At 32.4% G+C, this 14,350-nt stretch overlaps 1 protein-coding gene across 1 annotated transcript in view; it reads right to left on the minus strand.

The window, feature by feature from the left end:
* Nucleotides 1-14,350, minus strand: part of CDH9 (cadherin 9) — a 131,088-nt gene that overhangs the window by 16,535 nt on the left and 100,203 nt on the right. Inside the window, exons 4-7 of the mRNA XM_078066592.1 lie at nucleotides 11,174-11,293; nucleotides 9,900-10,067; nucleotides 7,647-7,834; nucleotides 6,443-6,696 (exon numbers count right to left, since the gene is read on the minus strand). Of these exons, the coding sequence (XP_077922718.1) occupies nucleotides 6,443-6,696; nucleotides 7,647-7,834; nucleotides 9,900-10,067; nucleotides 11,174-11,293 (730 nt within the window). The remainder of the gene's footprint in view (nucleotides 1-6,442; nucleotides 6,697-7,646; nucleotides 7,835-9,899; nucleotides 10,068-11,173; nucleotides 11,294-14,350) is intronic.

The following is a 14,350-nucleotide window of genomic DNA, read 5'->3' on the forward strand; positions in this document are numbered from 1 at the left end:
AACCTGTAAAGCTATCATCAACCCTATAACTTGGGAAATCCGTGATCACTAATGAGGTGAAGCAGAGCTGACAACAGCTGCTAATTGTAATCATAATCTCATGTTGCAAGCGGCAGATGTATTTCAGAAAATATATTTGATGAACAGATTTACTGGTGGGTGGGAAATAGTTCCTAAGATTTCCCTGGAAAATATTTCTCCATGATGCTTATCATAGCCCATTTCTGCTCCAAGGATCAGTCCTCCTAAATTCTATAGGAGCAAACAAAAGAGTCACATATTACAATGTTGTCTCCTTGTTGACTTATTGCTAGTTTCTCCCAGTGTAATAAGATATCTAAAGATGTTGGGTTTTTTTTTTTTTTTGCATATATCTTTATGCAAACAGGAACCAGCCTATATACTATATTTTCAGGCATGGCCTTATTTGTTGACAGAGTTGGCAGTATGATTTTAGAGACATAATTTGGGATAAATTTGTTTGTTTCAGTATTTTTCTTCTCTTTGTCATTTCTGGGATTTTATATGTAAAACCACTGTTCATTATTTCTTTATACTTGAGTACCCTATTAAACACAAATATTTTTGAGAGAACTATGAACTTAAAAATTTATCAGCCACTTTTATATACTACTGAGCAAGGTTGCAAATTTTACTATCAGTATTTGACCTAGAAATTTTACTCCTAAAATTGTATCCTGAGGAAATTCCAGATATAGGAAAGGATATATTTATATAGGTTGGGTAGATTATTTATCGATATCTATTTCTGTATCTGTATCTATATCAATTTACATCGATATCTAATCCATATATATAGGATATATATAGATTGATAGACTGTTTGCAACTAAATTTCCAGCAATCATGTTTCACCTACATGATAGTGTGTTATTTATACAATAGAAGTTTATTGAGAAGTTTAATGGCATTATCAAACATTCACAATTAATAAAAATACATAAATCTATATGTATATTATAATGATCTCTACTTACTAAAGTTAGGTGATTGATAAGTGGAAAGTTTCAATACCTGATAAAAATAGAATAAAATACCACTGAAGTATCTATTGAGAGGAGAATTTTATAGATGTCTTCTTCACTACAAAATTACCTGTGCAAGAGTGACTAAATTATATAATTAAAACATGTTTAAAATGACATATCGAATGTCCTTTTTTAGCAACTATAGAATAACAAGGGATGGATTTACCAGCCCCCCCCAACACACATACACACACACATACACACACACACACACAACCCACTAACACTAAATGAAATATATGAAACTAAGTGAAAATTATTTTTGAAGGATTATACACCAGAGAACAATGACAATAATCCCAGAGAAAAGGAAAAGATATGATGTGATCTTCTTGTTTGCTGCCTCGGAGAGGTTCCAAAGAAGAATATAGGAAGTGCAAGCCCAGATGGAGTCTGTCCATCCCCTGAGTTCAAGCTGATAGCCCATGTCAAGAACAAAGTGTCTAGAATTTGAAAGGCAGAGTAATTCATGGGAGAGAGCTTCACAAAGAGGGAACTACTGAAATCTGAAGAAAATATTATTCGAGTTTTCAGCTGAGTACTGATCAGAATATGTTTGGGGACAGATAAAGTGAGGCAATAGAAGTAATCAATCACAAGGATTAGGAGAGAGCAAAACTATGAACTGGCACATTGTAGTTCTAGAATAGTTCTAGTTTCCACCAACCAAAGAGAAATTCATAACTCATGGGGCTTTGGTAGACTACTCAGGAAAGTCTTATTTGATTATGGGGCAAGATTAGGTCTAGAAAAAGGGCTGCTGATAAAGCACAAAAGCAAGGTCCAAAAAGATTAAGATGTTGTAAGTAATTTAAACACACATCTGAGGGGTGCCTGGGTGGCTGGGTTAAGCGGTTAAGCCTCTGCCTTTGTCTCAGGCCACGATCCCAGGATCCTGCTCAGCAAGGTGTCTGCTTCTCTTTCTCCCTCTGCCCCTCCTTCTGCCCCTGCTCGTGCGCACTCTCTCTGTCTCCTGCTCTCTCTCTCTCTCACTCGTGCTCTCTCTCAAATAAATAAATAAAATCTTTAAAAAACAAAACAAAACACATCTGAATGCAGCTCAAGAGTATTTATGAAAATGCAAAGCTAAAAAGAAAAAAAAAAAGAAAATGCAAAGCTACCTAACACTAAACACAATAAAAGCACAATGTTTGTCATCCAATCAAAACTTACAGGCATGCAAAAAACAATAAAATATGACTTCCAGGAAAAATCTGTCAATTGAAAACAACCCAGAAATAACACTTCCAGAAAGGAAATTATAATCTATGAGATGAAAAAAAAATACTCTAGATGGAATTAAAGCAGGTTAGATATTGGAAAAAAAAAAAAAAAAAAGATTAGTAAACTTGAAGATGAAGATGAATGGGAACTATTTAGAATGGCTAAGAGGGAAAAAAGAAGACTAAACAAACAGCACCAGCGCACTGTATTGCACATTTAGGAGACCTAGCATAATTATAATTAAATTTCCTTAAAGAGAAGAATATAGGGCAAAAAAATATTAAAGAGACTGGATGAAAAATTTTCCAAGTTTGAGGAAAGCCATGAAGTCACAAATTCAGGAAGCTTTATAAACTTCAAGTACAAAATAGTTGAAGCTTATTATAGAAAGGTATATCATAATCCAATTGCTTAAAACCAGTGACACAATTTAAAAGCATCCCGAGGAACAACTGGCAATGTATGAAGAGAAAAATAAACATTAAGGACAATGCAAAATTTTTGTTGTATTGGTACAAAAAACAACACATCTAAAGCTAGAGGGAAATTTATTTACCACTAAAACACACATATGAGAATAATAGTAGGTCTCAAATCAACGACCTCGGCTTCTGACTCAAGGATGTAGAGAAGAAGAGCAAATGAAACTCAATGTAAGCAGAAAAGAAGAATGAAGATCAGAGCCAAAAAACAAAAAACAAAAAAAAAGAAAAGAAAACAAACTATTGAAAAAGCAATTAAACCTGTTCTTTGAGAAGATCAATCAACTAAAAAGTCTAGTCACACTGGCCAAGAAAAAAATGGCTATCATTACTAGACTACCAAAAGGATAATATGAACATTATGAACAACTTTTGAATTTCATCAACTTTGATGAAATTCAAAAATTCCCTGAAAGATGAAGAAAAAGGAAAAAAAAGCCAAACTTACTACTAAGTAAATAAAATTTGTAGCTGTAACTCATATAAAAAAGATAATACAGTCCGTTGCTTTTAAATTCTACCAAACATTTAAAGAAAAATAATGTCAATTCTATGCAAACTCATCCAAAAAATTAAAGGAGGATCTTATACTTCTGACTGCATTCTGAGACAGTATTACTATGACACAAAACCCAAACAGACATTACATGAAAACAAAACTTTAAAATTATGTCCCAATAAAAATGGGTGCAAAATTATTTTTTAAGCTTTAGTAAACTGAATTCAACAATATATAATTATAGTATAATGTGGCTAAGTGACATTTATCCCAATATTTGAAAACTAAATCAAATAATACATCATTTTACTATATGGCCATCTTAATAGACAAAGAAAGTACCATTTGACAAAATCCAAACTCTATTCCTGATAAAAATGCTTGGAACAAAAGGAATAGAATAAAATTGTCCCTGCAGATGGCATCATACTGAATGATGAAAGACTAAATGATTTCTTCATAAGACAAGGAAGAAGGCAAGGATTTCTGTTCTTATTACTTCTATTTAACATTGTTTTGGAGGTTCTTGCCAGTGCAGTAAAGCAATAAAATGAAGTATAAAAAATGTTTTTTGTAGACATAAAAACCACAAAATACAGCTGAAAAAAATCTCTATGTAAGCAGAGAAAAATATATTATTTTGGGTTAATAGATTCAGTATCATTAGGATGTCATCAATTCTGCCTACATTAATCTACACACTTAACACAACTCAAATCAAAATTCTAACAGAATCTTTTGTAGCAGTTGACATATGAAAATACAAAGGGCCTAGAATTACCAAACAAATTTAGAAAAGAAAAAAAATGATAGATAGTATTTAATTTCAAGATTTTTATAAAGGTACAGAAAACTGTGATTTTTGCAAACATAGAAATATATAATTGGAACAGAAGAGAGAGTCCAGAGTTAGATCCATATATACATAGGCAATTGAATTTTGACAGTGGTATGAAGGCTATTCAGTGACAAGAATAGTATCTGCAACTCATGGTGCTGGAAACATTGGGGATCCATATACCAAAGAGCAAAATGAGGATGATCCATACCTCATACAATATAAAAGTTAACTTAAAATGAATCACTGATGTAAATATAATACTGAAAACAATAATCTTCTAGAAGAAAACACAGAATAAGAATTTTGGGATCAGGCAGATGTTTTCTATATAAGGCACTAAAAGCTCAATCCATAAATTAAAAGTTAATAAATTAGATTTCATCAAAATTGAGAACATTTGCCTTTTGAAAGTCACTTTATGGGAATGTAAATACAAGCCACTAACTGGGAGTGTTTGAAACAACTCAAAATGTCAACCGATAAGTGAACAGATAAGCAAATTGTGGTATCTCTGTAAAATGGAATACTTTTCAGCAATTGGAGGGATAAACTATTGATGCACATAACAACATGGAAAAATCTGAATATAGTTAGGCTAAGTGAAACAAGTTAGACAAAAGAATAAATACTGTATGATTGAATTTGTACAAATTCAAGAAAACCCAATATAATCTGATCTATATTGAAGAAACCTGATCAGTGTTTGCCTGGGGATTAGGGGATGGGTTTTAGGAAGTTTGGGAGGGAGGCATTAAAAAGTACATGAGCAAACTTTTGGGGGTAAGATATATGTTCATTTTCTTGATTTTGATGATGTTTTAGTGGGTGTATGAATATACAAAAGTTTATCAAATCATACAAATTAAAGTTGTGGAATTTATTGTTGGTCGGTAATACATCAATACATTTGTTAAAAAAGAATTAAAAGGCTGTAATTTTCTAAGCTAACATGTCTATAGTTGGAGCTTATGAAATTCCCTATTGTGGGCAATGGGAAAAATGAAAGGAAACTAGACCAAATTCTGAGGGACAAAAACCATGTTTTGCCCTTTGCATAATTTTGTCCCTGAGGGATCTGCCTTGTATAACTGAAGTCAGTCCAATTAGTCCACAAATGAGGAACATTATATTAATTATCTCTAATTAGTAAACAGGTCATTAAGAAAGCAGACTATGTCTGCCAAAGATTTGGCTATGCATTCAGATCAACGATAGTTTGAATCGTCAGTCTGTTAATTATTTGTACTGTGTCCTTTAACCCTTTGCATCTCAATTTATTCTTTTATAAAATTTGGGTGATAACAATTGTACCGCCTAATAAAGTTGTGGTGAAGCTTAACTGAACTAATAAATATAAATCTCTTTAGACTCTCTAGCTTCAAGCAAGTGCTCAATAAATGGTAACAATTATCTTACAGAAGAAGGGATAGGCAAAATGTTTGACAGTCTCGTGTCATGAATTTAATGCCACAGCTGGACATAGCTACCCGTCTTCACCCACCCATTCTATCCATTCATAACTATATTTGCATTCCTCTTAAGAACCACATGTAGTAGTCACTTAAGATTCCAGCATATTTGAAAGCTCTGAAAACGTTAATACAATATTCAAGCTTTGAGAAAGTATTAACACTATACTTCACAATACCATATTAATTTTAATGTTTGCCATACTCAAATATCATTACTTTCTTTACTAATTCTCTGTTATTATTAGAATATAATCGACATACTGTTTTTTTTTCCCAAAATTTTAATAGATGGTATGCCGAGTGACTATTTTTAAAGGAGAAACCAGTATTAACTGTATGTTAACTGACTAGAATTTAAATAAAAATTTGAAAAAACAGTGTAAAAACAAACAAAAAAGGTGTTTCAACATTTTCAAATTACCTCATAATAGTATTTCTAGAACATTTTTTTTCTAATTTATTTGTTTAGATCACTTATTATTTGAACTGTGATTTCTCCAAGAGAGACAATGAGATGGGAATCACAACAGCTAAAGGACTAAAAATCACAGACTCTGAAGCCAGATGGCCTGATTCTCAAACCCAGCTTTGCCACTCACTAATTGTTTGGCAGGTTATTTAAATTCTTAGTAACTTAATCTTATCTGCAGACAGGTATAATAACAGGATCTACCTTGTAAAGTGATGAGTTAAATGCAATAATACATTGAGATCACTTAGAAGGCAGTCCAGCTAAGAGTTTGTGCTATGGAAGTGTTTAGTCTTGTTACTGTACTTGATCATATATAGTACAATGTAATTCTTTTCACACATGCTTATAAATAGTGAGAAGATGATTATTTTTCTGCAAACTTAAAGTTTCACAAAATACTTACTTTATTAAATTGTTCATGGCATCTGGGTCATATGCTGTAACCTGTCCAATGATGCTGCCCTCCTTTACATCTTCATCTACTTCTATCAAGTAAAAAAGTTTACTGAACACAGGAGGCTCATCTATATCTTGCACAGATATTTTGACCACGGCTGTGTCTTTGAAAGGTCCCAGGTGTAGGAATCGTGGATCAGGGTGAGTGTTACTTGCATCCACTCTTAAAGTGTATAGCATTTTGTTTTCAAAATCTAAATTCTGAAGTTAAATAAGAAAAATTAGTATAATATAGCAGACATGACAATGGAAGACAATATTAAACTTTAATAACCACCTCTGTTAATGGTACCAGTAATTGTGGTTAAAAAACTTTCCCAATTATTGCTTTATAGGTATATCAAATAAATTAGTAATTTTTTGTTTTGTCTTATGCTTATTCATACAGGGTAACTGAATATAATGGTATGCACACTAAGATCAAGTCCCACTTGATAATGCATTTCACATTTTGATGGCCACAGGCAAAAGTATTATCTAAATGGACATATAAATTATCTATTATTATTATTATTATTAAAGTTATACAAAGTTAAAATCAGAGAAAATATAGAATCAAGTAGAGATTCAGCAAACTATTCATATAAGTTGCTTCCTTTGGTCCAACATTTCTAAAACTGTTATTTTAAAAAGAAAAAAAAAACATATTTCATTAATCTGAACACTGTGGAAAGCAAGATGTAAATGAAAACAGAAAAATCAGGAAAACAGAACATAATCCACATTTAGCTGGATTATAGTATGTAAAGTTTCATAATGTTTTCCCACATTGCATCCAACATAAAACATGCAGAATCTTCAGGTTTCATCTGCTTGAAGAGGCTAATTTAAATATTTAAAAAGTACATGAAATAAAGTTATGGCTGCATGCCTATTTTGGGGGCCACAGAAAACATAAAACAAGTACCTTTGAGGCTATCTAATTCTAGTTTGATTTTCTACTCTAAGCACAAGCAGTTAAGGTTTTGTATCGCTTTTTAAGTGTCAATGATGAAGATGGTTCACTTATTTGAGATGAAACCACAACCATACCCACTTCTATGAAAGCTGGACAGTGTGGAAAAATAAATCCTAGGCTTTTCTTCCCTTAACTGAAAAGCAAAAATAAACTATAAGCGCTCAATGAAAAAATGAAGACAGCGTAAAGAAACCTGTTTGACAGTTATAATCCCTTCCTGTGTATCCTTGTCAGTGATGATGTCAAACATGTCTGCTCCATCTCCTTCAGCAATGCTGTATTCCATCTCAGCATTTTCCCCCACATCAGGGTCATTGGCTTTTATCCTTCCAAGATGGGTTCCAAGAGGTACAGACTCAGGAGAATTAAATTGATACGTACCTGAAAATTAAATCAGAGATGTTTTGACATTTCATCTTTAGATAACAAAAATCTTTCATTTCCTCTGCCTTTTTTACTTCAATAAATTAATTTTAAATCGGGAGAGTTTTTTTTTTCATATTGAATTGTAATTATAAACTGTCAAAAATATAGGTTTATTAAGTTGGAAAAATAATTTATAAAGGCAGAACACTCTCATTTTGTGAATGAGAAAGACTAAGTTCCAGGAAGATTAAGTGAGTGTTCCAAGGTTATTTAGATACTAGATGGTAGACATGATATTAGAATCCAGAACTTTTGCTCAAGAGGACCAGAAAACTGATTATTTACTATGTATCTAGAGCTTTCAATATTGTCATTATATATTTTTACATATTTTAAATTATTTCAAAAACACGGACTTATTCTTATATCCTAAGTCAGGGATAGAAAACTAAATCCATACACAGAAACTTTCCTTCCTTCCTTTTTTGCTTCTTAATTAATGCCTTTAAGTGGGATATGAATGTTTCTATTTCCTGCAGTTTTCAGTCAATCATTATATTGCACTGTGCTGTCCTTGAAAGGATTTTAATTTGTGACTATTATTCAAGAGACAATAGGAAAAAGTTACAAAAAGAGTTAATGAAAGTTAGAAATGTTTTTAAACATTTAATATGTGCTGAACTCTGTATAAGGCCAAAGGCTCTCAATATTAATTTATTTAATTCTAACACTAGTCCTCATAAGACCAAGGTAGTAGATACATGGTCTTCAGGGATAGGGCGCAAGGAAATCATCCTATGAAATTGAGAAATGCAGGGTGAATAACTAAGTCTTTCTGACATCAAAGTCTATACTCTTTCCAATTTGCTTGGTGATTAAGAAGGACTTCTAAATCCAACTGCCTAGATCGGAATGCTCATCACTGGGCAAGTTAAATTCTCTAACCATTGATTTCTATGTCTATAAGAATAGGGTGATAATGACAGGAATTAGTTTTTTTATGAGAATTACATGAAATTATGTCTTTAGTATGTTTACTCCATGGCTAATTCTTAAATATTTTTATTATTACTGCTATTATAGTTCTAAACCTTTTGCTAAGATTATAATAGATCATGGAATTATAGAGTGGCAAACCATTTGAGAATTCAAGTCATACTCTTTCAGTTTATATTTAAGGAAACTGAGTGTAAAATTTAGATTTATGTTAATTAAACTTATTATTTATATTCTCAGCAAACTTTTTAAAAACATTTATCAGATGTATATATCAAACATCCAAAGTTGAATCATCAAATATTTTAAATTTGACTAGTTTGGAAAATGCTCTAATATATTGGATTCAATATCATAAATTTAAATTTGAGACCCCTTAATTGAATATTTCAAAATAGGGCCCTTTATATTTTTATTCACTGCGGAAAGGAAACATCTGCAGCAAAGGGTTAGAATCTGTTTTTATAGGAACTCATGGCATGCAAAGCATCCATGGTTTAACATACATGCCTAAAATGATGATAACTAAAAAGGTATTGACTAATTTAATCTTTATAAGTAGGTAACAGGTATTAGCAAACTTTAACACGTCTCAGATGCCGTCAGAACTAAGATATACCATAACTCTATGGGCCATTAGGAAGAACAAATGCTGCCAGTTAAACCCAACTTGCACTGATTTTGATACAGTATCTGATTTCAGAGACTTTAAAACATCTAGTGTGTGTTTTAGAATCAATTGAACATAATTGAACATAATAAAAAAATAAATAAGGGAGTATTATTCTTATATACGGACAAGATAGCTGAGTTCAGACAAGTGACAGACATGGATTTGAAACCAGGCAGTCAGAATTGAGAGTCCACTCTGTGAACCATGCAAGAGATAAGAAAAAGAGTGAGATGATCATAGTGAATATTGGGAAATCAATTTATGGAAATTGTGATATTTTGTCAGGGGGACAGGTTGTGGATTTGCCTTTCTTCATAAACTGATTGTGAAAATACTAGTACAAATATTAGCCTCTGTTTGTAGTGGTGTAGGAGAAGGCTTCGGACATGAGATAAATAAAACCTTCCTTACTCTGGGGAAATCGAGGAGGGTTGTTGTTGACATCCGTCAGAGTGATGTTTACTGTGGTGGTTCCAGAAAGGCCTCCCATCTGGCCGCCCATGTCTTTGGCTTGTATAACCACTTGGTACTGCTCTCTATTTTCTCTGCTCATGTCTGGTAGTGCAGTTTTTATTATGCCTTTTAGAAAAAGTAGACAAATAGTTTACAATTTAATCACTGAGTTTTAAGATTAACCTATGCAAGATCTATTTTACAGAAGTTCATCATAACAAACAGATAAAAAGTTGGTGTACCTAAATGTATGAAATCCATAAACATTAAATTGTAATGGACAGAACAGAAAGAATTCTTCTGTCGGGGTTAAGTAGAGCATGAAATCAGCCATAATACCTTGCTTGCTAAAATGTAACACAGAGGCCGCTAAGGGCAGGGAGGGTTTCAGAGAAGGGCGTAGGCCTTTGGGATGCCGAGGCCCTCGTGACCCCTCTGTCGTTGGAATGCGGTGGGGAGTTACCTTCCCCGAAGCTCTCTTAGCCCAAACAGCCGCCCTGTGTTCTAAGAGATGTATGCATTGTCCCCTAGGCTATGTTTAGCAGAACACGCAGATTAGCATATCTTATCTTTCCCATAAATCCTCCGAGTTTCCCTAAGACCCCCTTGTCACACATCACGTGCTTGAGAAGCAGTGATAAGGATTTGTGATTATCCTGAAGGACCAATAAAAGCGGGAGCAAAGAAGAGCAAAGGGTCTTCGTCTCGGAGCGTTGACCCCCTTGCCTTCTCCTCTCTTTCACGGCAAAGTTTGGAGTCATCTTTCATCCATAGGGCCAGGGCTTGCTGGCCATTTCCAGCATTCTTCCACAGGCTATTGTACAGGGAACGAGTTTTGCTAAATCAATTTAATTATCTTTTTGATTAAAAAAATTAACTTCATTCAGAAATCTTCAGATTAATAAGCTTGCTTGATTTTGATGATTGTCACATTCTTTAGGTTTTGAGTATTTCCTATGACACATAAAGTGCTAAATCTCTGAAATTTTGTATTTGGTGTCATGAATTTATAATAAAATAATAAATAATAATAAATAACAGTCTCAAAAGCTAACAGTTCAAATAATCTATTTAAATAATATGAAATTTGCTTTTATTTCCATGGAACACCTGTAGGGAATAAGTGAAAGTGTGATACTGAATCAATAGCTTTTAAACTACAGAAAAATCTATAATTGTGCATCCAGATGTATTACAACATGAGAAAGAGACCAAGTCTTAAATGTTATTACCTGATTCTGGGTCCACTGAAAAATATGGCTGTCCTTGCAATATGCTGTAGACCACTTTGGCACTGTTTCCATAGTTGGCGTCATCTGCATCTGTTGCGGTCACTTGTATAACAGATGTCCCTACGTGAATCCCCACCCAAACACAGACACTTAAATACTTCTAACTTCGAAAACTGTCTTTCTGAAAAATTACCACAAGTCGTGTGGTGTGTTAGGACAATGGTGTATGTTTAAAGAAATTTGTTTAAATGATGTTGCCTCAAAAAAAACAACACACTTATCTCTTTCATTCCTTTCTTTAAATTTAAATATCCCTTAATTTTATGGTTCGAGCTATCTGAAAAAAAATCAGCAACCTATTTTATCGTAAAAATGAACATAATGAGACAAACGCACTGGATTTTTTTGATCAACAATATTGAAAGGAACAATTTTTCACTGAATACAATGCACATGCAATTTTCAATTAATGCATTTATTGCTAACTGGAAATGTGTATTCAAAGATAAAAGCAGCATTGGTAAGACCCAGGCTGCTTTTTGCTCTGGTAAATTAACTGTATATTGTAAATAGAATAAAAAATAGAGGGGCCCTATTTTTATAAAAAACAAAATGACATAAAATTGACCTGTAATTTTGTGTGTAAGATATAAATGATTATTAAACATCTGTGTCTCCCTTTAAAATGTAGTTATCAAAGTCATATATGATTATATTTATTGATATGCTACCTATTATTTGCTGCACATAATGAAATCACAGATATTTCCTCCAAAAGTTAAGAACGTATACAGTTCAGTTACATGCAATACTGTAATTTAACACCCCTCTCTGTTTAATTTTATTTTATAAAACGTAAACCATTTTCTTTTAACTTTATCACAAATTATCTTTAAATGACAAAAGAATTTTAAAAGGGCTAGTTTCAGGAGCTTAACATAATGTGGTGTATTAATGGGCTTTTCTGATATTTCACTAATCATTATAAAGATTGAAAGCATGGTTATAAAACTACTATTAACTAAAACCTACTATGTATCCCTTGGGCAAAATGAGTTTGTATGACATTTTCTAGTATACTACATATAATTTTCCAAAGTTTGACTGATTCTTACATAGATTTTAAAATTCCTTAGGACAGGGCAAGTTCCATCTTGGCCCTGTCACCTACTTTAATACCCCATATGTTACACACTCAGAATTTGTCTCATTGACTTGTAGTGAATGTTTCTCAAAATTTGCATGTATATGCTTATGCAAATCCTAAAAATTAATTAATTGTACATTAAGATTAAATTAACAGCTCATTTTCCATCAGTGTATCTGAATACTAACACATGAATTTAGCAGTAGTCTTTTTTATGTTTTTTTCAAAATTAATTAACATATGAGAACTTGAGCTCTTTCTCTTCAGGCCTAGAATTGATACTTGGTACATCCTGTGTGAGGACACACTGTGACTTACTCCATGGATCCTAGGTGTTCTCCTTTGTCATTTAAAAAACACCCACTCACATCCTTGCCAAAGCAAAAATAATAAAGTGATCTCTACCTCCCCATAATAATGTTTAGAAGTTAAACTAAAGTGGTTTTCTGATTTATATTGAATTTTTTATTTAATCTATGTGAACATATGTTAGTTAGAATAAGAATTGTTTTCATAGTTGAGGATTATTTGAAATATGAATTATTCAGTGTAATCAATATGCTAAATGCAAGTAGTTAATTCATCAATTTCATGACATGTATTTTGCTACCAGTTTCATTTTTCTTTTACTGTGAATATCATTTCATAATGAAAACAGGTAAAAATACTCCTCTATACCTTTTGACACTTTTAATAATATACTTTGTTGTTAAATCTGTTTTCTATTGTTTGCTTTTTATTGTGGGTATGTGATCTTAGAATATATACAAAAATACTTGACCTAAAAAAGACAAATAATTTAATCTAAAGAATAAAAATCTTATAATGTGACTAAAATGTTATATACACTCATATAGTACTAGTACTATCCCTTCTTTTAGAATCATGGTAATGATTAGGAATGGTGTTAAACACTGATGACCACTGACAGCATATCATTATGATATTTATAATGGTAGAATGAAAAAAGAGAAGTACCTAATGTGATGGACTTTAAGGAATGGGTAGTTGTATTTATTTCATAGGTTGTATTTTTTTCATAAACTTATTGCACAGTTAATATTTAATAATAAAATTAGAAAGTAGTTACTGTGTTTTTTGTATTGATTTTATAATTGTGTGCTTATAAAGATGGATTAAAAGATTGTGATTTTTATACCCCTCTGAATTTTCTGAAATATTTATAATTTTCATTTGTTCTCAAATAATTTAAAATAAGTATTTTATTTTTATATTAACAAAGATTAAAAACTAACTATAGTGAAGCCTGAATGACAAATTTATTATATTTGTTATTTGTAGGCTTTGTCCTGTGTGATGTAAATTCTCCAAAGGCAGAGGCCATGTCTGGTTTTATTCAACAGTTTATCTTTGAAGCCCAACAGAGTTTCTAGCAGAATGTCATAATGAGAATGAACATTTACAGAATGCTTAAGGTAGACTAGGCAGAATATTCAGCCTTTAATTTACATGAGTACTTTATCCTCATGATAAGCATGAGATGAAGGCCTTGAGACATAGAGAGGTTGCTCATGGCCACACATCTAGTAGGTGATAGAGATGGGATTCAACCTAACTAGTCTGAGGAAAGGAGCACCGTTCTAACTAGTTCATTAAATGGCTTGTCTGGCATTGTGGCTATGATTAGACACATTATTGAATCCACAGGCAGTGAACCCTAAGAAGGGCTTGGATTAAGTCATAAAGGATTCATTAGTGAGTTCTGTGTGTGATCTGTGAAAACTACAGAGGGATTTCTTGTTGAGGAGATGATGTGGGAGGGGAACTGGATAAGTTTTTGAGAGACCGGTTTGGGGAAATACCCAGTCCGTGAGAAAGTAAACCCTGCAAATTTACACAGTAAAGGATTTTGCTTAGATGAAGATGAATGCGTGCAAATATAGAAAAGTGATAGATAATCTTTAATCAAAGTTTAATGAACCCAAAAAGTAAAAAAATATAAAAAGTTGGGATCTACCATAAATATTTAAATCAGTGTATCCCATTTTCCTTCATTATATATCGTTATA

Source organism: Halichoerus grypus, chromosome 2 (genome assembly GCF_964656455.1).
Source record: "Halichoerus grypus chromosome 2, mHalGry1.hap1.1, whole genome shotgun sequence".
Classification (NCBI taxonomy): domain Eukaryota; kingdom Metazoa; phylum Chordata; class Mammalia; order Carnivora; family Phocidae; genus Halichoerus; species Halichoerus grypus.